The following is a 26,546-nucleotide window of genomic DNA, read 5'->3' on the forward strand; positions in this document are numbered from 1 at the left end:
ATTGCAATTCCGGAGTTGTCGTCGTCGTGCTATGTTTTCTTTTAGTTCGCTTTACCTTTTGATCCCGTTTCACTAGGTCATAAATATCACGTTTGACTCCTGACTTACCTCACACACTGGTTCAAGGGATAAAGAGATAGCGCCTGTTCATTAAAGCTTAGTGTATTAGGTTATCAATTTTTATTGGAGCGAGTTCTAGCTGACGTTAGTTTTATACTCAATAGCTTTCAGTTAAGTATAAATTAGAATTTAAACAAAACTGCGCCAAATTAGGACACTTGTTGATACATAGAAAAACGAGCGTCAATTTCTATCCCCTAAGTGTCAACAAGTGTCCTCATTTGGCGCAGTTTTGGTTAAATTCCAAAATTATACTTCTTAACTGAAAGCTATTTTGAAAAACTAACGTCAGCTAGAAATCGCACCAATGAAAATTGATAACCTAATACACTAAACTTTAATGAACAGGCGCTATCTCTTTATCCCTTGAACCAGTAAGTGAGGTCAGTCAGGAGTCAAACGTGATATTTATGACCTTGTGAAACGGGATCAAGAGGTAACGCGAACTAAAAAAACATAGCACGACCACTCCGGAATTGCAATTCCAAGAATTGAACAAACGGATGACAACAATATCAAACTCTTCCAAAGAACAGCTCTGCTAATGAACAAATCATATACCAAGATTTCCACGGAAGTAAATAGAGCGCAACGAAATTTTAAGCGATTCCCTTCCCTTTTAAATAAGTCAAGCTCTAATTAAGGTTATTGTGTGAAACAACGTCAAAATCGAAAGACCTTTACACAATGAGAGTTCAGACAGAAAACTTTGTAGAGAACCACCGAAAGAACAAAATTAAGCAAAAACTTGTATTACGGTTTCAATAAACATAAGTGGCATCAAAAACAGTGAAACACGCAACTAAAACTTGCACTCCTAAACACCCATAGCACTACTCATACATAGAACGCAAATATCAATTTCAATTAAAATAATTGGAGAACCACGCAAAAAAAGTAGCAATAACTGTATGCAGCAATCAAATACAAGCAATCAACAATTCCATCTAAGTCAATGAAGTTGCTAACAATAAAAGCAAACGTTTAAGAGGATACATTTATGCCCATTTAGAGAGCAATATAGTTTTGAATTGAGTAAGTTGATTAGCTCAAAAATGATTAATAAAGGGCCAAACAAATCTATCATTAATAAGACGAAAAAACAGAAAAAAACAGCAAAAACGGAAAAAACTAATCTTTCAGAGCAAGTCGTGTCAAGGTCGAGCAAACGTTTAGATATGAATAACATAGTCGGCAAATTGCCGAAATATGTGCATTATTGCGTCCCGTATAATACAGATAAAAACGGATAAAGATATAAGTCGATGTTATTGGCGCCGCTCAATAAACTATGTACGAGTCATTCAGCAATTAATTAATAGAACTTGTTTAAATTCATTCGTCAGAAGCCTTTTTTATGAATATTTATAACAAAAATGAGTTCCTTTGACCTTAAACAAATTCAAATTAAACTAAGTTTAATAAGAGCAGAAGTCATTTTTTAGTGATAAGTCACCTATGAACTAAATACGCAAATGACCTTAATTTTTTGGCTAGAAAGAGTGAGAAATTTGGTCACTTGCGCAAATGCCGTTAGTGAGAGGAGGAAGTCAATCAGAAAATTTGATTTCCAGTTTTGCTGTTAGAACAAATGTAAAATGAAAAGAGCGTCAGACAACGAAAAAAACCATAACAGGACAAGTCCTGAGGTACAATTCAAAATATTTTCATTTACTTAACAAAACACTAAAACTAGTAGGGACTATGAGTGAACTGGGAAAACCATTTCTAAAGAAATCAGATCACAAATTTTTTTAAAAAAACAACCAGAAAATCAAAGTTAAAATGCCACATGTGAACAAAAAAATCACTACCGAAAAAAGGAAATCTGGTTTAAACAAAAAAAACAAGGCTGGAATGAACTATGAATGGATTCGGAAAACCATTAAGAAAAAATCCGATCCAAAAAATTAAAAAATTAAAAATTAAAAATTAAAAAAACAGTTAAAATCGAAGAAAAATTGCCACATATGAACAAAAAATCACTAGCGGAAAATCAAGTAGTCCTAAGGTAATGTAGAGTTTTGGTTTTCGAATGAGTGTTTGTCACTCTTGAAACAGTTTAACTTCTATTATCACTTATTGCTATTGGAAGGTAACACATTTGGTCCAATGGTGCCAAGGTGAATTTTATTGAATCCCTTAACAATCAGCTAATAGCTTCAATAAATTAAACATAGCTGGCAGACAGCCAGAAAATAGCCGCAATAGCTTTGTAGATCTGCAGTCTCAAAAAAACAGTATGACAGACAAAAAAATCCTCTTTCCATTGAAGGCTGATATGTTATATTTTGATTAAGCATCTGTATAAGTTTTCGCTGCCTCTATTAGCTGCTCTCAAATAACCTTCATTTACAGTGACACAAATTCACTTCACCTTCTATATCTCTTTGGATTAAAGTAAATAAAAGTCAATTTCAAAGTGAGGAAGTCATTTTTGAGAGTGAGGTAAGTGAGAGTGAGGTGTGACCAAAAACTTAATCACGCGAATGAACAACATTAACTGAGAGCCACTGCAATGGTAGGCAAAAAATTTATCAAAAACAAATAAGCAGATACTTGGAACATTTGTATTTCACTAATTTTTTACCATCTAAAAACGAATTTAGCTATTTTATTCCATACTCAATCAGCTCTCCAACTGTAAATTTATTTCGCGATGAGATCAAAAATATTTATCGTCGCACATCGCAAGTGTAACATGAGTCTAATCAACACACTATTGTAACAAATTGGGCTACTGTTGTAATCGCAACACTTAAAACATAGCTGGCAGATTGCAAGAAAACAGACGCAATAGCTTCGTAGATCTGGTCTAAAACAGTAAAAGACAGATCAAAAATTTTTTCTTTTCATTGTATAAATTATTGGTGCCACTATTCGCTGCTCTCAAATAACATTCATTTAGAGTAACACGTTCAGATGACTATCTCTTTGAATTAAAGTAAACAAAAGTCAATTTCATAGGGAGGATGTCATTTTTGAGAGTGAGGTAAGCCACCTGTGACCAAAAATTTAATGACGCGAGTGAACAAAAAAAACTTGCTCCACTGAGAGTGAAAACGACGTCACCCACGCAATGCAGATAAAATTGCATGAACGAATGAACAAAAAGCAGATTTGAAGTGGTTGCGACGTCATATGGTCGAAACAAAAATCTACGAAAAAAAAATAGCCGGAAGAATTCCGGAAGCGACTCGAAGCTTCAAAACTTCACAAAGAAACCAAAACTGCAGCTGAAACCGTTAACTTCGTATCAAACCATTACCTCAATATCTCCCCGGGTCTTATCTAAAAATTGGTGAAATTTAAACCAATCACCAAGAGAAACAAAATGCAGCAAAATCTTATACTATTGAAAACGTTTGGAAACGTTAAAAAGTCCAAATTAATTACGATGGTCAAAATACCCATGGGTTGAAAAACTGAGAGGGCTATCAATTGCCCTCAAAAAATTCATAATTTTAATCTCAAAAAGATCGCGAAAGCAAACGGCAGATAATAATCTTGGAAACTAAATTAATTTTTTCAAAAAAGAATGCTTTAATTCAAGAATCAAAAACCACTACAATTAGATTCCTAATCACTGCAATTGAGACAAAACAACTCATACTTCTTCCCTTTGTGTGTATTCTAGACATGCTTTCATACTAATTCAAAAATTAAATTAATCATAGAAGACATAAGCAACAGAAAAAAGTCAAGAAATTGTTTAAACTCTGAGAAAATTGCAATAAAAATGTATTAACTGGCAATTTTGAAAGTCTTTCTAACAAACTCTCAGTACTCTGAGTGCTAGCATTATGTTGATTAAAATTAATTGCAAATCAAAGAAATGACGAAAATCTAAAAAGCTGATATCATTCAATTTTTAACAACTGAAAAAATAAATATAACGAATATAAATGTAGGTGCTAGGATAAAGCTGAAATGACACAAACTAGGATGTTAAGAATACGGACAGTGTAAGGAACACCGTAACAAAAAGACTAATTCTCGATTTTTGAAAGTTTAAAAGCAGATTGAATAATCAAGAAAAACGAATACATTTCATTGTTCAGCTTTCAAGATAGAAAAGACGACGAGTCATCCGAGACAAAGATCCATCTGAAAGGAAAGGAAAAAATAACATAATTCAAACAAGAAACATTCAAACATTTTGCAAAAAATTGGTCAAAAAAATTTTTGAGACTGCATTTGAGAAAAAAATTTTAACTGTTTTTCAAAACTTGTTGATTTTTATTGAAACAAAATTAAAGTCCTTCATGTTGCACAAAAAGGCTATTTCTAGTAATTCAAACCAAAACTCGAATAAAAAAACAGAAAAATTGGAAAAAAACTAACAAAATCGGATTAGCAGATGTACAATTTTTTTAAACAAAATTACATCAAGGTAGAAAGAGGCGTTGAGTACATGAATTATCAAAGGGAAGTTGCCATATTAACTGATTTTTGATCAAAAGCCGGCTCAAAGATTCAGAAATTAATAGAAAAAAGTCAAAAATTAACTAAAAAATCAAGAAATATGAGCCAATTTTGCACTTTAAACGAATTTTCAGGCTCTGCAGAGCACTGTGGTAACAATTTCTGAGGTTTACATTTCACATATCATCGATTAAAAATTATTTCTATAAAAAATCAAATTACAAGCAAAAAAATTAGGCTACTTAGACGAAAAAACGGCTATCTATATGTGCCATTCAGTTAAAAACTACCTTTCAAAAGTCAACAAGTCATTCACTAAACGCAGCGCATGATCAAAAAATCTTCTCTCGCTCAGAAAATTATTTCACACTGCAATTTTACTTGCTTTCACTTTTAGATCAAAACGGCGTCTGAACGAATAGTACTTCCGTTTAAAAAACCTTAAGAAAACCAATACTCCTCTTCGAGTCGTAAAAAAACTATGTATACAGAAAATGATGCGAAAAACAGTGAAACAAGAAGTCAGATTGCAGCACGTAAAAGTAAATTCTTTCTGGAAAATCTGTTAATATACCATTTTCTCAGTTCACTTGAAAAGCAGTTTGCAAAAATGCCACGCCATAAAACTTTTCTCTTTTCGCTCTTCTTAATACTCAAGCGTGATTAAAATCATTACTCCAATTTGACTTCCCATTGAAAAAAAGAGGGGACCAACTCAATTCAAATTCTTTGAACTGTAAAAAAGGAGAGCGCCTAAATAATAGCTGTTGAAAGACTGAGAGCTGCTATTAATCACTACTCCAATTCGACTTCAAAAATCATGGAAAAGTTATACAGATCTTTAAAAGACGACCCACAAATTCAACTAAATTAAAAATCAAGGGAGGCCAGTAATATCCTCAACTATCGCTTCGCTTCTATTAAAGAATACAAGCTCCGCTCACCTATTGATATCGTCGCAATTATAAACACTTACATGGAGCTTTTGTGCCATTATGTAAATAGGATTGTCACTTGGATTGTAGAGATAACAGTTGCTGAATATTAGTCGGACATCGTCAGCAAATTCACGTGCACTTTTATATTCACGTGCTTCGAGTTTCTTTTTCACTGTTCCCAAATCCATTGGATGTTTTATCTTGTCCAGATAGTCAGGAAGATTCCACTTCTCATAAGCTGGCTGATAGAATGGCCAAGCGTATTCCTGGAAATTGTACAGCTCATAACATAATTGACTAACTTCAAGCGAATTGCTCTCTAACGACCGGTGAGCAAGTTGGCTTCGGTAGTAGCCAGCCGGGACTTAGTGATGCTAGCATTGGGGGGGGGGGGGGGGTTGGAGGAAGGAGATGGGGAGGGGGGGGGGGGGGGGGGTGGTTCATCAAGCCATGGGCTGTTGGGTTTGGTGGGCTGGACTCGAGGGGGGTTCAAATCGCCATGTGCAGGACTGTGGACGGGAGGGGGTGAGTTGGGGTGTTTGACTGGGGGGGTCTAGCGATCGGCGAGGGGAGTCAAGTGATGGGGGGAGGGTAGGGTTTGAAGAACTATACGAGAGGGGTGTTCAAATCGCCAGGTAGAGGAGGGAGTATGGGGGGGGGGGGGTTTCCTTCACATCATGAAATTGTCTCAAAAATTTTGGTGAATCCCATACTTAGAGACTAGTAAGGCGTACGGCTCTAAGAGAGCTGCTCAGCCACTTAAATAAACTGTTCATCCCGTTTTTGAGGACGAAAAGATAATAAAAGGGTCAGGCGATAAATCGCATGAAAAAGACTAGAGGACTAATATAATTGCTACGAATTTCGTTCGAGAGCAATAAATAATAGTACGTACTAATTAAAAGTGAAATTAATTTCAATGTACGCAATTATTGAAATTACCGCATGAGTTTTCCCAAGCAGTTCCTTAATCAACTTTTCACAGAAACGCATTTGATTGGAAAGAGGTGATTTTTTGAAAGCCTTCCCAAATGGTTCGTCTTCTCCAGGAAGCTCTTTATTGGGTGGCTTTATTTTGCGGGTGCTTGTCCTGGCTGAATTGCTATCATCAGCGTAAAGAGAGGTGGCCCCACTTGATTTGTTATACGACGGGGTATGTGGCGTGGTTGTATCTGCTTTTCTTTTAACTCCCTTTTTAGTCTAAACAAAAGAGAGAACGCCAATAAAACATTCGCTTTCATTCACCAAAAGGAGAGATGATGAGAAAGGAAATCAATTTGGAATTAATCGGATGAACCTTAGATGGCTGCACTGCAAACGGTCGCACACTTGATGTAACCATGTGTACATTTGTATCCCCATTATCTTGCCCGTCAAAGGGAGCACTCGCATCACTCGCCTGAAAACAGAAGCCAATTCAAGCTAACTTAGACAACATCAACAGTATTAGAGCTCAGTCAAGTATCATTCAGGATATAAAGAGAAATACATATAAAGGGAAATTCAAGAATGTCGAAGAGTGACTAACGGAGCAATCATCTTCTTTGGTGTCCTCGATTGATATATTTAGAGGGTTGGTCACATTTGTAGATGTGTCCCCGCCGAAGTCTAAGTTGTCATCTTCTTGTGTAGAATGGACGACTGCATTGTCATCAACTGCACTGCTCACGGCATCGTCGGGGCTCAACTGAGGTCTGTTTATGGCACATTCTAGAATTGGCAAGCCGCTTTGTGTAACAGTCTGTGAGGACAGATCCGCGGTCGGAGATATGTTCAGTTCTTCTGTGACAGGTGCTGGCGTTAAAGGGGGAGGAGGTAGCGAAGTGACATCCGTCTCTTCTTCCCTTTCATTCTCCACCAGAGGTGTCCTGACGTCTTCTAGAGGTGGCGGCGAGGGCGCTTTGTCACTACACGAGGACGTAGGTAACAAATCAGGTTGAGTACTTTCGACTAAAGGTTCCGACTTCAGTTCGGGAGATGGTTCTGACTCCAGAACACAAGATTCAGGTTGGACAGGTTGAGGAGGTTCTACTGATTCAAGAGGAGCTTCTGGCTTAATAGCCGGAGGAGGTGTGATTGCTGATGGAGGTGGCTCAACGTCAATAGACGTTGAATGTACAACAGGGTGAGGGATACTACCTCCCGGGACCTTCTTTTTCGGACTAGAGATGTTGGGGGTTTTGGAGGTGAAAGGGATTTCAATCTCATCAAACGGCATTTTTCCTATCCTCTTTTTGAACTGCTCTTCCAGTTGTCTCCCTTCCATGTACACACACTAAACAAAATAACTCCTTTATGCACAAAGTCCGAGCCAATCCAATCAATCTGAGCTCTTTATTCTGCGTCGAGCACATCTTTGACAGTCAATCTTTTCCGTAGCAACTTTGAGTGCTACTCTTATATGAAAAACAATTTTTAGAAAACTCATGTTGATCTAATTTTACTAGAAAAATTGCTTTCTCAATTATTTTCCAAAGCAAAACTAAAGTTTTTCACCAAGTTCAAAGAGAGCACCAATTGACAGTTTTTAGTTAAAGAAAAAATGAAATAAAAAATGGATTTGAAGATTATGTCTACAAGTTTTATTTTTTAACCAGTTTACAATTAATTCATGTATTATTTTGATTTTTGTGCAATATAAAGCAAACAAAAAAAATTGTATCTTCAAGGTTTACGTTAATCGACGAGAAAAAAATTATATAAATTAACCCACGCTCGGTTGTGGTGAACGGTGATCTGAGCTGGTGGAGTTTTAACTAATTTTTTGCATCGATAGGAGAAAGCTGAGTTTCAACTAATTTGCATTAATAGGAGAAAGTATGTTCAAAAGTCAACCAAGAACCAGATGAGAAGATCGCAGTAGTGTCGATAAAAATTTAAAACGTCTGTTCTCTAATTATTTTCTCTGATGCTGTAACAAAGTTTCCATATGTGATCAATTCAACTAACAGTCAAATTGTACACTTAGTTACCTGAAGTACATGGTTGTGGAAAGTATTTTGCAGCAATAAAAACTGTTCTGCTTCGCCAATAATGTTTTTTTTTACTATTCTAATAATTGAATTAATTACATTGAAAGCAATCCTATAGAATTACTGTTCAATTGGATATGAGACCAAAATCAGTCTAACTAGACAACGAAAACATCCATGAGAATTTATGTATCAAAAGTCGAAGAAACACAATTCTTTTTTCGTTCTCTCCAAGGGGTTTTTCTCTTTTGTTTTTGAAAAACTAATTCAGCGACATTGATGACCAACTAGACGCCGTAAAACCAATGGTGCAAGGTTATAAGGAATAGACTAATTTTATGGACATTGAAAAGAAAACTTAGATTTCCAAAAGTTTTCTGATTTGAATTATTTGTTTCTTAATGAAAGCAAAATGTACTAGTGACTGCCTCACATTTTCAGTTTAGCGAAAAAACAAGTCAACTGTAACCACGTTGAAGGCTCAAAACCGAAATTGATTTCAAGGCTGAGAAATAATCCACAGAAAAACCAGAATGAAAAATAGCCTGTTCCTTTGTTTCTCAAAAATAAACGTACTCTTGTTCGGTTCCGAAGTATTCCGTATTTCTGCCACTATGTGAAATTTCTCTCGTTTCAATTTTCAAAAACGAATTGTGGGAAGTGCGCTCAACGCTAGCCATTTAGAATTTGGTAAAAATTTAGTCAAAATAACAATTGTTTGATCTTCCTCTCAAATCGGAACGTTCAAACACTTCTTTAATCAAACGAATGAACAAACAGCAGATTTGAAGTGATTGTGACGTCTTATGGTCGTAAGGAAAATTTTGAAAAAAAACCAAGAGAAGGCCAATAGCAGCCTCAACTTCCGCTTCACGGCTATTAAAAATGTAAAGCAAGATTTTTCATTTCAAAAATTATAAAACGCCGCACCAAAAATGCTAGTTAGATTCTAAAATTAAACTTAATTCATCTTTTTAACTGAACACTATTAGGCTCAATACTAATGCCAGCTAGCAATCGCTTTAATAAACTTTGATAACCTAATGCACTATGACTTAATGACTGACAGGATTTTGTTTGCTTATCCTGTTGCTTTTGATCTTTTGATTTTGCTATTTTGACTTTGACCGTATTCATTACATTGCGTAATTCAATACGTGAAAGAACTTTAAATCCATTCAGTTGAAAAAGTGAGTGAAGTAAGTCAGAAGTAATGCATGAAAATCTTGACTCATGTAAAACGAAAAACGTGATCAAAAGATAAAGCGACTTTAAAAAAGGAGAGCGCCTAAACAATAGCCGTTGAGAGGCTGGCGGCGGCTATTAACAAAAACAAAAATTTATATGTTACGAAAAGATAAAACATAACCGACTAACGTCGGGCGAATTGCTCTCAAACGACCGGCGAGCGGTTGGCTTCGTCAGTAGCTAGCCACGGGGGGAGGTGCACCGGGGGCTGATGGGGGCAACAGCGCGGTGGGGGTGGAGGCAATAGTGGGGGGTCAACAGGGGGGGGGGGGGGGGGGGGGGGGAGGTGTCTCAATCTCTAAGAACCGCCCTTGACACCATAAGTATAAGTCTCCAAAACAGTTTGAGCAGAAACAGAGCTGAAAGGCTCTAAGAGCACTTAATGCCCACTGGGTGCTACCTGTTTATCCCGTTTTTGAGGACGAAAAGTCAGAAGCGTCAGACGAAAAATCGGTCAAGCGAAAAATCGCATAAAAAAAAGACCGACAGGACTAATATAATTGCTACAAACTTCGTTTGAGAGCAATTAATCAATTAACAATTATCAAGTACAAAAAATACGTTATAGGCATTTGCAGGTACTAAAACTGCACAATCCGAGTAGCTGAAGAGGAAATCTCAATTCCTGTAATACCACTAAGGGTATAGTAGCGTCTACAAAAAGTTTTATTATAAGCAAAAAATATACTGAGCTAGCTGGTGTTTAGGTGACAGCAAATTTAGAACATAGAGTAAACTTCACTAACTAAAACCATTAGGAATTTAGTGTCTCCAAACCTTAATTCGAGGGTTATTAGTTTGGTACCAAAAACTACTTGAAAACATTTTAACTAATTTTTGTTGATCAATATTTTTTTAACTTTCTTGCATTCTGAGTCAAGAATATACAGCCAATTTTTCAACCGCTGAAAAAAAGTGTTTTATTTTTAACTGAAGCATTGGCCAAACTTTCATATGCACCTAAAAAAGGTCCTTAAAATTAGCTATTAAGTTAAAACCGAGAAATTGGTTGAAATTCAACGTTATAAAATTTGTCAGCATATTGATGCCGAGCAAAAGTGCAAATGAAACGCATCTGATGAGTTGAGCGGTGTCCAAACAAGGAATTGTCCTTTTTACCATGAATTTACGCAAAAACCATGTTTTTTACCAGAGTTGGATTGCTGCAAAAAAATAAACCACATAACCTCAGATTAATTTCTCTCTAATAAAAAGCGGGTCAATTTTATTTACAGGGGGTATAGCTTAGAAATGTTTTACGGGTTTTATTTACGCTAAAACATTAGAGTTTTGTACGAGTTGGATTGCTGCCCAGGATATTGGGCGCCAAGGTGACACAAGAGCAAAATGAACCGAATAACCTCAGATTAATATCTCTCGAACAACAGGCGAGGGCAATTTAATTTACAAGGGGTATAGCTTAGAAATGTTTTACGGGTTTTATTTACGCCAAAACAGTAGAGTTTTGTACAAGAGTTGGATGCTGCTCAGGTTATAGGGCGCCGAGGTTCCAAAGGATCAACCAACGAAAGTCGAATGATTTGCTCTCGAACGACAAGCGCGGACAATTTAATTTGGAGGGGGGTGTAGCGCAGATATATTTTATGGGTGCAAAAAAAACGAACCCAGAGCGGTTCGAACACCAGATCTCAAGGTTGGAAGTCTGACATGTTAACCAGTCAGATATAACGGCTTTGCTTTCCTTTCGCTAAAAATCGCTTCAAGATCCGCGGTAATCGGATACTTAACCACTGGTAGGGATCTAAGAGAAATAATGCCACCGGGCCGTAGCTGGTTATTACCCTTCTTTGCAAAAAATCGGTGGAGCAATAACTTTTTGGTCAGACAACAAAACCAACAACAGACAAATAATTGCTACAAACTTCATTTGAGAACCATTGATATGAACATGATATATTGTACAATGTAGAGTAAAACACAGCCAACAGATTGCCGAAAATAGCAGCTATTACTTGCCATGTTCCAGATTGTGATTGAAAGAACAGAAAAAAATGGAAAATGATTTTTGAACAAAAAAATTCAAAGTGCGATCTATCTTGATGTCATTTCATGAATGGACATACTCCTATTTGTTAATGACAGGATATAGGGACTAATATCAATACCAATAAAGATTGAAGATGACAACTAAGCCTCAAGAGCTAAGAACAAATTTTAGGTACCGGACATCTGAAATTGGGCATTATGGTTTTATCCTGTATACTTTTGATTTGATCTTTGATACTGACTCTGTTAATTCTAGATTAGTTTGCTATGCAGTTGCTTAGAAAACTGAACCTAGAAATGACCAGGATTGGTAGAAAACCATTTAGAAAAAACCAATAAAAAACTCTAGAAAAAGTCAAATAGCCGCCCGTGAACAAAACATAACAATCGAGAAAGCGGATTTTTTTGTTCAAACACCCTTTTCTCACTCTATTTTAAATTAGAGTGAAAAATTTCGTGTCGCAAAACCACTCGCTTTTCGCTCCAGTCCTTGTTTCGGCGTGACCGAAACCACTACTACTTGACTTCAAAAATGAAAATGTGTGACGAGAAGTCAAATAACTTTGTTCCTTTCGTCGGGAAGTCAAATAACTCCGACAAAAAGTAGCAAAACGCAAATATTTTCAAATTGTTTGAGGCCAATGAAAAAATTCCGGCAGAAATTCACTTACCACACCGTTGAATAGATAGGATCTGATGCCAGGATAGACTATCCCTATTTTTGATTTTCAGAATTTCTTTGCATAAATTTTTTTATAGGCCAATATATATTAAGCTACAAAACCTTACCCATATATTTTGACAACGCCTTTTCGCTAATATTTACTACAATGTCATCACGCACAACCAAACATACATCTTGCTCTCACCAAAGTTTAAAAAAACCGACTTTGATTCTTAAAATTTTATAACGAAACCAGCAGGCAATTTTAATCCGTAAAATCGATTGACGCCAGGAAAATTTATTTACATCTCCAATATTTGATCTGGAGATTTGTGATCATCATGGAAGATTCGCCAATGAATTAACTTACATGCTCAGGTTTGTTGAAAGTATAGCAGTTTCTCAATACAAGGTTGACGTCATCAATGCACTCTTGAGCGTTCACGTAATAGTTATTATCCAGGCGTTTTTTGATGCTACCTAAATCCATGGGATTCGTGATTATGTCGTAGTAGCTCTGAAACAGAAACGTTGCGTAGCTGTCACTGTGACAACAAAACTTTTTTCGTTCTAAAACCAAGCAGGCATATTCTCTTCACTTCATTTCTGCATAGCCATGAAGCCGGGGAGAGGGCTATAATGGTAAAAAACCAAGGGGGTCAGTTTTTAGATTTAAAAGACAAAGCAAAAACAATTTCCACGCGCTTTTCATTTGAGTTTCTCTGCTTAACTGCCACCACTCGAGTTCAGCTGCTTAAAATTGCGAATGCGATCGTCATTTAAATCACTGTGACCACAATAATGCTGCAAACTTCGTTCGAGAACAATTAATGAAGTTTTATTTCTAAACATCTACTGACTGAGCCAAAAGCGACTTCAGCGATTGATACTGATTGCTAGACAATAGAAGAAAAACATACCGGAACTCTAAGAGCGATCGGATCCACGGGGGCTTTGAAGTATCGAGCGCACTTCAGATTCAATATGGGTCTTATAACTGTCATCAGCAGGTATTTAAGTTGGTTTGTCCAACGTCCTCGGCCTGGATATCGGTATACTGGGGGTGGTAAAATTGTCACATCCTTAGGGTCAATAGGCACCAAAGAATTACTGTTATCACTCATGTTATCGCTGGATTCTGAATTATTCTTGCTGGAAGCAGATGCTGCTCCCTCCGGTATCTTGAAATCTTTCGAATCATCTGTAGTACCCGAACTAAAACACCACATTCAATTCCACAACAGACAACGTTAATTGAAAGCGACTGCAATGGTAGGCAATACATTTTTTAAATACAAATAAGCAGATACTTTATTTTTATTTTACCAATTTTTCTTACCAATCTAAAAACATATTTAGCTATTTTATTCCATGCTCATTAAGCTCTCCAAATGTAGAATTTAATTCGAGATAGGATCAAAAATGTCTATCGTCGCATATTGCAAGTGTAACATGAGTCTAATCAACACACCATTGTCGCAAATTGGGCAACTGTTGTAATCGCAACAGTTAAAACATAGCTGGCAGATTGCCAGAAAATAGCCGCAATAGCTTCGTAGATCTGGTCTCAAAAAAACAGTAAAAGACAGACCAAAAAATTCTCTTTTCATGTTATACGTTATTGCTGTTGTTGTTGGGGATTTACAGTTTTCACTGAGGGGATTTTCGTCCCAGTCGTCGTCTTAGAAAATTGTCCTATTATTTCTGCAGATCTGACAGTCACAGCATAGCTGCCCGTTAGCTGCTCTCAAATAACCAAATTTGAGGGAGAGCTTGACACCTAGTTTATCCGTTTGTAAAAAAAATGCCATGATGCTATCGATTTATGGGGTCTTTCCCATTATAGCCCCCCCCCCCCCCCCCCATGAAATTATAGCCCCCCATTATGGTATATTTACCATTATTGGGGGGGCTATAATGGGAAAGAACCGATTTATGATGCTATCGGAAAAGCGCCTCCTTCTGTAGCTTCAAATTCATGAGACTTGAGTAGAGCGAGATATTTTGGCGTGCAAATAGTTTAACAGGGTGCCTCTCCACTTTTTCTATCATCTCTTGGTGGTGTTGTTATTTATCAACATACGGAACGTTGTATTAACCCGCTTTATGAGCCAAACCCTACTACGTTGGGTTATCTTTTTTGGTCTTTCCCATTATACCCCCCCACGAAACTATAGACCCCCTCAATATGGTATAATTACCATGATTAGGGAGTGGGGGCTATAAGTTATCTGACCATTAAGCTAGGGGACTATAATGGTAGAGCCCATTTATAGCAATAGCTTTTCCGAATTCAAGGGGGAACTTATGTAGCATGGTAATAGAACCGAATCAAAACATTGAACTTATTATATGAAGCTGACCATTGTATATTCTGTACGCATCCGAGTTGGTTTAACTTCTGGTGTTTTAACTGGACTTAGCTCGAGGCATCTCTATATCCATAATCATTATAACCAATACTAATTTCTCACTTCTCTTTTGTATTGTTGAAGTATTAAGCAAATTACTAGTACAGCAGAAAACAAACTTCAACGGCAATTCGTGCTCGAGCCATTTGCATTGTACTGTTATGTCGAAGTCCTCCGATATGAAATCTGTTAGCCAAATCGCTAATTTTTTGAACTAGCATCCTTACCGAAATGTTTATTTTCAATTTTCCCGACTTCAAGCTCATTGACACAAAAGTTAACTAATAAGACTAAAACAGGCGAAGTCGTTCTTTGGTCTAAAACTGCTAAACAATTCTGCTATTACGCTTTCAGTTCTATGTCAGAAAATTGAAGAACACATCTTCAACTTATCAAAATTTGTCATTTTTAAAACCTTCAAGTTTATATCCATTGCAGTCGCCAATGACCTAAAAAATATACATTTAACACCTTGATCTGTTCCCAAGTACTAGATTAATTCGTTATTACCTCGCAAAAGCAGGTTTTGGAAGCCTCGAGTCTTCCATTTTCATAATTTAAAGAAAAATTGCTGTTTTTCTAACAGCATTCTAACATGCTCAAGTGCGCGGCCATGTTGATAATGAAATTTGTAAAGTTCACCGTGTACATGAAATTTCGAGAACTCTGATTGGCTGCAATTTTCACGTGACGCGTAACTACAAAGTAGGCCTTTAGAAATATCGAACTGGATATCCTTTAATTCAAAATTGGGCAATTTCTGCTTACCCGATGTCCTATTTTTGATGAAAGTTTCCATAGAGGTGGGATATACACTTTTGGAGCACTATGCCAAGAATCAGTTATTATTTTCCTCTGGTTTTTAAGTTTCAGAGCAAAAATCGGCAAAATTTGAATAAAAATTTGAGATAAAGTAGTAATAATAACGCAAATGTAGTATATATGCTACAACAGAAAAGCAGCAAAGCAATTGAACGCCTTGAAGCAAGCTTTACATTCAATTCAAGTTCCAATATCGGAGCTCCGACAGATGGCTTCGAGTTCTCGTAGCCTTTTGCTAGAAAAGCCGATGAATACAATTATTCAACTGCATGTATGAATTTTGCTTTTATATATTCACACAATTTTAACCGAACAGTAATAAATTGAAGCGCAGTAGCGTAACGTGCGTGAAGTATGAAAAGGAGTAAGCAGTATGAATCCTGCTTTGCCTAGCTTGTTCAATTCCTTACTTTTGCTTGTGCCAGGAAAAGAAAGCAACATTGACTATTTAGCGCTTTTCCGTTCCCTGTAATCTATTAAACTGAAATAATAGGAATACTGCCTAAATTTTCCTTGGAAATCAATAGTTTCAAGTCAAGTGAAACAGTAACTGCCTTTGATACAGTTTCTTACTAGCAGATGATAAAAAGTAGGTCAATACGGCGGCCTAAATGCCAGTGCATAATTTTAGCCCTCTTGTAAAAATTAAAATAGCAACCGAAATATGCCATCTGAAAATAAATACTTTCAACAAAGATCTTGCTCCCTCAAAAATGCCTATGAAGACAAGTTCGACCGAAAAAACTCTCATAGAATTTTTTGGATCTTTTCCGTTTTGCCCCCCCCCCCCCCCCCCCCGCTTAGCGGGTGCAAATTATTTGCAACCTCCAAACGCACACGCACGTGCCATATTTGTACATAATGTTTTACTGTGTAATGACACGTGCTCTGTAACTGGGGGTTGCATAACGTATTGGGGGGGGGGGGGGGGGGGGGGGCAAGCGTAAAAGACCTAACGGAAACAAAAATTTATCAGTATTGAAAGCTGTCAAATTGTTCAATTGATCAATAGAATCGTTCATAAATATCATATTAGAACCAAATTTACTGATGACCAGACCCACCCGAGTACTGCTGCGCTAGAAATTACAATTGCTGGGTCTGACCCTCAAAAACTCAAGTCTGGCCAGAAGCGGATTCGAGTGCAATTGATTCTGAAGAGAGTCAGTTTAGAGCGCCTCCCGGGTCAACGATCATACAACTTTCTTTGATTTCGTACTAGGTCATATATGATTCTTAGTAATCATACTAGGTCATATATGATTTGTATGAATTCTTGGTAGTCATACAAGGACCATATATGATTTCCTAGAAATCATACAAGGATCATACAAAAAAATTCAAAGACTAAAAACTGTATAATTTTGATTTTACATTGAAATTAAAAAAATTTCTTGGATTTCATACAAGGTCATATATGACACATAATACATTGACTGGTGCCACAAATTCTCGTATAATGTAGTCAGAGGACTTATTAAATTATTATATTGCATTTGCAATCCACATTTGGTTCTTTGTATGCGCTAAAAGAACAACTTTGTGGTTTAAACGTATTCAGAAAACGAATATGACGTGATATGCATTTTTTTCTTGATTAATTTTTTTTTATAAATGAGCATTTATATGTATAAACTGGCTTGAGAGTATGTCAAAAATTTTGTTATTTGTTTGGACTTACTCTTTTATTTTGTGCCTAACTTGCAATTGATATTGTACGTTAGGGTCTTTTGGCGGATCACAATGTGATGCCGGTGTATCATATATGTGCTGCCCTACCCAATAAAAACAAACAAAACACAAATGGTTAAATATTTTCAAAAAATAGATGTATGATTCTTGGTATTCGTACTAGGATCATATATGATTTCTTGGTAATCATACAAGGATCATATATGATTTCTTTGGTTTCATACAAGGATCGTACTAAGAAACCAAATATGGACAGTATGAAATCATATATGATCCTTGTATGAAATCAAAGAAACTTCAACCCGGGCTATCAGAAAAATTTGAGCGAAAAGTGACCAAATGTTTGCTCGCTCAATTTTTGCTCAAAAGTTTCTGATAGGCTCTCTAAAATCTAATCAGAATCAAGTACACTCGAGTTTGTTTGTTCCGGCCTATACCCAGTCTTCTGTCTGTTTGGTCCCTACCATACCCGATTGACTGTCTGACCATATCCATACTTCGGTCTATTTGGTCTGGCCCGTACGAATACTTCGGTCTGTTCTTACCCGGGGGGAGGATTTTCCCGGAAAATAACGGGGAAAAGAGTGTAAAAATAAAAAAATTACCCCCCTATTTCTCCACTTAATTAGCGGCGTAAGAGTGTAATTTTAAGAGTGTAATTTTAAATAATAAGAGTGTAATTTCAAATAATAATTCCACTTTCAAATTTCTTTTACACTTTTTCTTTTAAACCTTTAAATTTTTACACTCTTTATATTCCACCTTTACATTATTTTTACACTCTTATATTCCACCTTTAAATTATTTTTACACTCTTCCACTCTTAATTTTAAAATTACACTCTTCATAATTACACTCTTACACCGCTAATTAAGCGGAGAAATAGGGGGGTAATTTTTTTATTTTTACACTCTTTACACTCTTTTCCCCGGTCATTATAATTGGAATAAAAGTGTATTTTTTTATTATTACACTCTTCCACTCTTTATTTCTAATTAGACTTTTCATAATTACACTCTTACACCACTATTTACACTCTTTACACTCTTTTCCCCGTTATTTTCCGGGAAAATCTTCCTCTTTACAGCTGAAAATTACCAATAAATTTTGAGAGCTGAAATAGGTTAAATACTGTCTGAAAAAATCTACAGTTGAACTAACGAACAACTTTTTTTTTGAGATTTTCCAGTATGTTCTGGGTGTGTTTCCCTCCTCCTTCTCTCAACCGGGCTGGGGACCGGCTACGGCGGAGTTACAAACAAACAACTATAGGAGATTTTGAGCAGAGCATTCGGTAAAAAACCGGGCTCAAACTCCATCTCCAAACAAAATAATACAAATTAAATTGGATTTAACAGCAGAAATTTAAACACTATACATAAATCATCCAATAGATACATAGAAATGCATACAAATCCGATAAAACTTAAATATTTTTTAAAACAAAGTCAGCGAAAAAGTCGAAATTTCCGTGTCAGAAATCTACTTTTTTTGTAGGGCAGTTAGGCGAACCATTCTTTTGGCACTACAACTTAAATACTACTGGTAGTCTGGGATATCAACTTGGTTCGCTTTGAACAACTCCTTGACCCGATGAAAAAGACCTATTTTAAAATTCGTTATTTGCGAAATTCGCAAATTTCCGTATGAAACATTAACTTTTTTCCTGGGCAAGCTATGCCAAAAATTCTTTTTGTTTTACAATTTAGTTACCCATGGGATACTCGGTACCGAGTTTGGTTCGATTGGGACAACTCCTTGACCCGATCAAAAATACTATATTTCAAAATTAAATATTTGAAATAATAGCAAATTTCCGTATGATAAACTAACCTTTTTCCTAGGCAAGCTATACCAAAAATTCTTTTTGCACTACAACCTACATACTACTGGTAGTCTGGGATATCAATTTGGTTCGCTTTGAACAACTCCTTGACCGGATGAAAAAGACCTATTTTTAAAATTCGTTATTTGCGAAATTCGCAAATTTTCGTATAAAAAACTAAGTTTTTTCCTAGGCAAGCTATACCAAACTTTTTTTTGCACTACAACCAACATACTACTGGTAGTCTGGGATATCAATTTGATTCGCTTTGAACAACTCCTTTACCCGATGAAAAAGACCTATTTTTAAATTTCGTTATTTGCGAAATTCGCAAATTTTCGTATGAAAAACTAACTTTTTTCCTAGGCAAGCTCTACCAAAAATTCTTTTTGCACTACAACCTACATACTACTGGTAGTCTGGGATGTCAATTTGGTTCGCTTTGAACAACTCCTTGACCCGATGAAAAAGACCTATTTTTAAAATTCCTTATTAGCGAAATTCGCAAATTACCGTATGAAAAACTAACTTTTTTTCCTAGGCAAGCTATGCAAAAAATTCTTTTTCTTTTACAATCTAGTTACCCATGGTATACTCGACACCGAGTTTGGTTTGATTTGAACAACTCCTTGACCCGATCAAAAATACTATATTTCAAAACTAAATATTTGAAATAATAGCAAATTTCCGTATGAAAAACTAACTTTTTTCCTAGGCAAGCTATACCAAAAATTCTTTTTGCACTACAACCTACATACTACTGGTAGTCTGGGATATCAATTTGGTTCGCTTTGAACAACTCCTTGACCCGATGAAAAAGACCTGTTTTTAAAATTCGTTATTTGCGAAATTCGCAAATTTTCGTATAAAAAACTAAGTTTTTTCCTAGGCAAGCTATACCAAACTTTTTTTTGCACTACAACCAACATACTACTGGTAGTCTGGGATATCAATTTGGTTCGCTTTGAACAACTCCTTGACCGGATGAAAAAGACCTATTTTTAAAATTCGTTATTTGCGAAATTCGCAAATTTTCGTATAAAAAACTAAGTTTTTTCCTAGGCAAGCTATACCAAACTTTTTTTTGCACTACAACCAACATACTACTGGTAGTCTGGGATATCAATTTGGTTCGCTTTGAACAACTCCTTTACCCGATGAAAAAGACCTATTTTTAAATTTCGTTATTTGCGAAGTTCGCAAATTTTCGTATGAAAAACTAACTTTTTTCCTAGGCAAGCTCTACCAAAAATTCTTTTTGCACTACAACCTACATACTACTGGTAGTCTGGGATATCAATTTGGTTCGCTTTGAACAACTCCTTGACCCGATGAAAAAGACCTAATTTTAAAATTCCTTATTAGCGAAATTCGCAAATTACCGTATGAAAAACTAAATTTTTTTCTAGGCAAGCTATGCAAAAAATTCTTTTTGTTTTACAATCTAGTTACCCATGGGATACTCGACCCCGAGTTTGGTTCGATTTGAACAACTCCTTGACCCGATCAAAAATACTATATTTCAAAACTAAATATTTGAAATAATAGCAAATTTCCGTATGAAAAACTAACTTTTTTCCTAGGCAAGCTATACCAAAAATTCTTTTTGCACTACAACCTACATACTACTGGTAGTCTGGGATATCAATTTGGTTCGCTTTGAACAACTCCTTGACCCGATGAAAAAGACCTCTTTTTAAAATTCGTTATTTGCGAAATTCGCAAATTTTCGTATAAAAAACTAAGTTTTTTCCTAGGCAAGCTATACCAAACTTTTTTTTTGCACTACAACCAACATACTACTGGTAGTCTGGGATATCAATTTGATTCGCTTTGAACAACTCCTTTACCCGATGAAAAAGACCTATTTTTAAGTTTCGTTATTTGCGAAATTCGCAAATTTTCGTATGAAAAACTAACTTTTTTCCTAGGCAAGCTCTACCAAAAATTCTTTTTGCACTACAACCTACATACTACTGGTAGTCTGGGATATCAATTTGGTTCGCTTTGAACAACTCCTTGACCCGATGAAAAAGACCTAATTTTAAAATTCCTTATTAGCGAAATTCGCAAATTACCGTATGAAAAACTAAATTTTTTTCTAGGCAAGCTATGCAAAAAATTCTTTTCGTTTTACAATCTAGTTACCCATGGGATACTCGACACCGAGTTTGGTTCGATTTGAACAACTCCTTGACCCGATCAAAAATACTATATTTCAAAACTAAATAATTGAAATAATAGCAAATTTCCGTATGAAAAACTAACTTTTTTCCTAGGCAAGCTATACCAAAAATTCTTTCTGCACTACAACCTACATACTACTGGTAGTCTGGGATATCAATTTGGTTCGCGTTGAACAACTCCTTGACCCGATGAAAAAGAGCCATTTTTAAAATTCGTTATTTGCGAAATTCGCAAACTTTCGTATGAAAAACTAACTTTTTTCCTAGGCAAGCTATAACAAAAATTTTTTTTGCACTACAACCAACATACTACTGGTAGTCTGGGATATCAATTTGGTTTGCTTTGAACAACTCCTTGACCCGATGAAGGAGACCTATTTTTAAAATTCGTTATTTGCGAAATTCGCCAATTTTCATATGAAAAACTTACTTTTTTCCTAGGCAAGCTATACCAAAAATTCTTTTTGCACTACAACCTACATACTACTGGTAGTCTGGGATATCAATTTGGTTCTCTTTAAACAACTCCTTGACCCGATGAAAAAGACCTATTTTTAAAATTCCTTATTAGCGAAATTCGCAAATTACCGTATGAAAAACTAACTTTTTTCCTAGGCAAGCTATGCAAAAATTCTTTTTGTTTTACAATCTAGTTACCCATGGGATACTCGACATCGAGTTTGGTTTGATTTGAACAACTCCTTGACCCGATCAAAAATACTATATTTCAAAATTAAATATTTGAAATAATAGCAAATTTCCGTATGAAAAACTAACTTTTTTCCTAGGCAAGCTATACCAAAAACTATGTTTGCACTACAGCCTACATACTACTGGTAGTCTGGGATATCAATTTGGTTCGCGTTGAACAACTCCTTGACCCGATGAGATGAAAAAGAGCCATTTTTAGAATTCGTTATTTGCGAAATTCGCAAATTTCCGAATGAAAAACTAACTTTTTTCTTAGGCAATCTATGCCAAAAATTCTTTTTGTTTTACAATCTAGTTACCCATGGGATACTCGATACCGAGTTTGGTTCCATTTGAACAACTCTTTGACCCGATGAAAAAGACCTATTTTTAAAATTCGTTATTTGCGAAATTCGCAAATTTCCGTCTGAAAAACTAACTTTTTTCCTAGGCAAGCTATACCAAAAATTTTTTTTGCACTACAACCAACATACTACTGGTAGTCTGGGATATCAATTTGGTTCGCTTTGAACAACTCCTTGACCCGATGAAAAAGACCTATTTTTAAAATTCCTTATTAGCGAAATTCGCAAATTACCGTATGAAAAACTAACTTTTTTCCTAGGCAAGCTATGCAAAAAATTCTTTTTGTTTTACAATCTAGTTACCCATGGGATACTCGACACCGAGTTTGGTTTGATTTGAACAATTCCTTGACCCGATCAAAAATACTATTTTTCAAAATTAAATATTTGAAATAATAGCAAATTTCCGTATGAAAAAATAACTTTTTTCTTAGGCAATCTATGCCAAAAATTCTTTTTGTTTTACAATCTAGTTACCCTAGGATACTCGACACCGAGTTTGGTTTGATTTGAACAATTCCTTGACCCGATCAGAAATACTATATTTCAAAATTAAATATTTGAAATAATAGCAAATTTCCGTATGAAAAAATAACTTTTTTCCTAGGCAAGCTATACCAAAAACTATGTTAGCACTACAGCCTACATACTACTGGTAGTATGGGATATCAATTTGGTTCGCGTTGAACAACTCCTTGACCCGATGAAAAAGAGCCATTTTTAAAATTCGTTATTTGCGAAATTCGCAAATTTCCGAATGAAAAACTAACTTTTTTCTTAGGCAATCTATGCCAAAAATTCTTTTTGTTTTACAATCTAGTTACCCATGGGATACTCGATACCGAGTTTGGTTCCATTTGAACAACTCCTTGACCCGATGAAAAAGACCTATTTTTAAAATTCGTTATTTGCGAAATTCGCAAATTTCCGTCTGAAAAACTAACTTTTTTCCTAGGCAAGCTATACCAAAAATTTTTTTTGCACTACAACCAACATACTACTGGTAGTCTGGGATATCAATTTGGTTTGCTTTGAGAAACTCCTTGACCCGATGAAAAAGACCTATTTTTAAAATTCGTTATTTGCGAAATTCGCAAATTTTCGTATGAAAAACTTACTTTTTTCCTAGGCAAGCTATACCAAAAAATTTTTTTGCACTACAACCTACATACTACTGGTAGTCTGGGATGTCAATTTGGTTCGCTTTGAACAACTCCTTGACCCGATGAAAAAGACCTATTTTTAAAATTCCTTATTAGCGAAATTCGCAAATTACCGTATGAAAAACTAACTTTTTTTCCTAGGCAAGCTATGCAAAAAATTCTTTTTGTTTTACAATCTAGTTACCCATGGTATACTCGACACCGAGTTTGGTTTGATTTGAACAACTCCTTGACCCGATCAAAAATAATATATTTCAAAATTAAATATTTGAACTAATAGCAAATTTCCGTATGAAAAACTAACTTTTTTCTTAGGCAAGCTCAACCAAAAACTCTTTTTGCACTACAGCCTACATACTACTGGTAGTGTGGGATATCAATTTGGTTCGCGTTGAACAACTCCTTGACCCGATGAAAAAGAGCCATTTTTAAAATTCGTTATTTGCTAAGTTCGCAAATTTCCGAATGAAAAACTAACTTTTTTCTTAGGCAAGCTATGCCAAAAATTCTTTTTGTTTTACAATCTAGATACCAATGGGATACTCGATACCGAGTTTGGTTAGATTTAGACAACTCCTTGACCCCATGAGAAAGACCTATTTTCAAATATACTTATTTAAAATTAATCGGAAATAATAGCAAATTTCCGTATGAGATACTAACTTTTTTCCTAGGCAAACTATACAAAAAATTCTTTTTGTTTTACAGCCGAGTCTGTTTCGTTTTGGACAACTTCTTGACCCGATAAAATTTAACTGTTTTTTTAAAATAAAGTCAGCGAAAAAGTCGAAATTTCCGTGTGAAATATCTACTTTTTTGTAGGACAGTTAGGCGAACCATTCTTTTTGCACTACAACCTAATTACTACTGGTAGTCTGGGATATCAATTTGGTTTGCTTTGAACAACTCCTTGACCCGATGAAAGGACCTATTTTTAAAATTCGTTATTCGCGAAATTCGCAAATTTTCGTATGAAAAACTAACTTTTTTCCTAGTCAAGCTATACCAAGAACTCTTTTTGCACTACAACCTACACACTACTGGTAGTCTGCGATATCAATTTGGTTCGCTTTGAACAACTCCTTGACCCGATGAAAAAGACCTATTTTTGAAATTCCTTATTAGCGATATTCGCAAATTACCGTATGAAAAACTAACTTTTTTCCTAGGCAAGCTGTGCAAAAAAATTCTTTTTGTTTTACATTTTAGTTACCCATGGGATACCCGGTACCGAAATTGGTTAGATTTGGACAACTCCTTGACCCGATGAAAAAGACCTATTTTCAAATATACTTATTTAAAATTATTCGGAAATATTAGCAAATTTCCGTATGAGATAATAACTTTTTTTCTAGGCAAGCTAAGCAAAAAATTTTTTTTGTTTTACAATCTAGTTACCCATGGGATACTCGATACCGAGTTGGGTTAGATTTGGACAACTCCTTGACCCGATGAAAAAGACCTATTTTTGAAATTCCTTATTAGCGATATTCGCAAACTACCGTATGAAAAACTAACTTTTTTCCTAGGCAAGGTGTGCAAAAAAATTCTTTTTGTTTTACAATTTAGTTACCCGTGGGATACCCGGTACCGAAATTGGTTAGATTTGGACAACTCCTTGACCCGATGAAAAAGACCTATTTTCAAATATACTTATTTAAAATTATTCGGAAATATTAGCAAATTTCCGTATGAGATAATAACTTTTTTCCTAGGCAAGCTATGCAAAAAATTTTTTTTGTTTTACAATCTAGTTACCCATGGAATACTCGATACCGAGTTTGGTTAGATTTGGACAACTCCGTGACCCGATCAAAAACACTATATTTCGAAATTAAATATTTGAATTAATAGCAAATTTCCGTATGAAACACTAATTTTTTCCTAGACAATTTATACCAAAAATTCTTTTTGTTTTACATTCTGGGTGCACAGGGGATACTCCATGCCGAGTTTGGTTAGATTTGGACAACTCCTTGACCCGATGAAAAAGACCTATTTTCAAATATACTTATTTAAAATTATTCGGAAATATTAGCAAATTTCTGTATGAGATACTAACTTTTTTCCTAGGCAAGCTATGCAAAAAGTTCTTTTTGTTTTACAATCTAGTTAGCCATGGGATACCCGATACCGAGTTTGGTTAGATTTGGACAACTCCTTGATCCGATCAAAAATACTATATTTCAAAATTAAATATTTGAATTAATAGCAAATTTCCGTATGAAACACTAACTTTTTTCCTAGGCAAGTTATACCGAAAATTCTCTTTGTTTTACATTCTACGTGCACAGGGGATACTCCATACCGGTATTGGTTAGATTTTGACAACTCCTTGACCCGATGAAAAAGACCTATTTTTAAAATTCGTTATTTGCGAAATTCGCAAATTTCCGTATGAAAAACTAACTTTTTCCTAGGCAATCTATGCCAAAAATTCTTTTTGTTTTACAATCTAGTTACCCATGGGATACTCGATACCGAGTTTGGTTCGATTTGAACAACTCCTTGACCCGATCAAAAATACTATATTTCAAAATTAAATATTTGAATTGATAGCAAATTTCCGTATGAAACACTAACTTTTTTCCTAGGCAAGCTATACCAAAAATTCTTTTTGCACTACAACATACATACTACTGGTAGTCTGGGATATCAATTTGGTTCGCTTTGAACAACTCCTTGACCCGACGAAAAAGACCTATTTTTAAAATTAATTATCTGAATTAATCGCAAATTCCGTACGAAAAACTAACTTCTTTTCTATGCAAGCTATAGTAAAAATTCTTTTTGTTTGAGACTCTATATATACAGGGGATACTCCATACCAAGTTTGGATTGATTTCAACAACTTTTTGACCTAATCAAAAAGACCTTTTTTTAAAAAATTATTTAAAATTAATTACTCGAATTAATCGAAATTTCCGTACGAAAAACTAACTTTTTTCTACGGAAGCTATAGCAAAAACTCTTTTTGTTTTACAATTTAGTTACCCATGGGATACTCGATACCGAATT

The 26,546-nt window shown here is 35.4% G+C and overlaps 1 protein-coding gene across 2 annotated transcripts in view; it reads right to left on the reverse strand.

Moving 5' to 3' along the window:
- The window catches only part of LOC142340425 (uncharacterized), a 65,230-nt gene extending 49,443 nt beyond the window's left edge, over positions 1–15,787 (reverse strand). Inside the window, exons 1-7 of one of the 2 annotated variants that reach the window (XM_075391010.1) lie at positions 15,554–15,787; positions 13,295–13,589; positions 12,745–12,891; positions 7,012–7,758; positions 6,781–6,882; positions 6,426–6,683; positions 5,522–5,749 (exon numbers count right to left, since the gene is read on the reverse strand). In XM_075391010.1, the coding sequence (XP_075247125.1) occupies positions 5,522–5,749; positions 6,426–6,683; positions 6,781–6,882; positions 7,012–7,758; positions 12,745–12,891; positions 13,295–13,498 (1,686 nt within the window). In that variant the 5' untranslated portion in view covers positions 13,499–13,589; positions 15,554–15,787. Of the gene's footprint in view, positions 1–5,521; positions 5,750–6,425; positions 6,684–6,780; positions 6,883–7,011; positions 7,759–12,744; positions 12,892–13,294; positions 13,590–15,295; positions 15,441–15,553 lie in introns of those variants that run through there. The other variant, XM_075391004.1, reaches the window with a different exon arrangement.
- Between the last annotated feature and the right edge of the window lie 10,759 nt (positions 15,788–26,546).

The sequence above is a fragment of the Convolutriloba macropyga genome, chromosome 1, assembly GCF_964194025.1.
Source record: "Convolutriloba macropyga chromosome 1, txConMacr16.3, whole genome shotgun sequence".
NCBI classification, from domain to species: Eukaryota; Metazoa; Xenacoelomorpha; order Acoela; family Convolutidae; genus Convolutriloba; species Convolutriloba macropyga.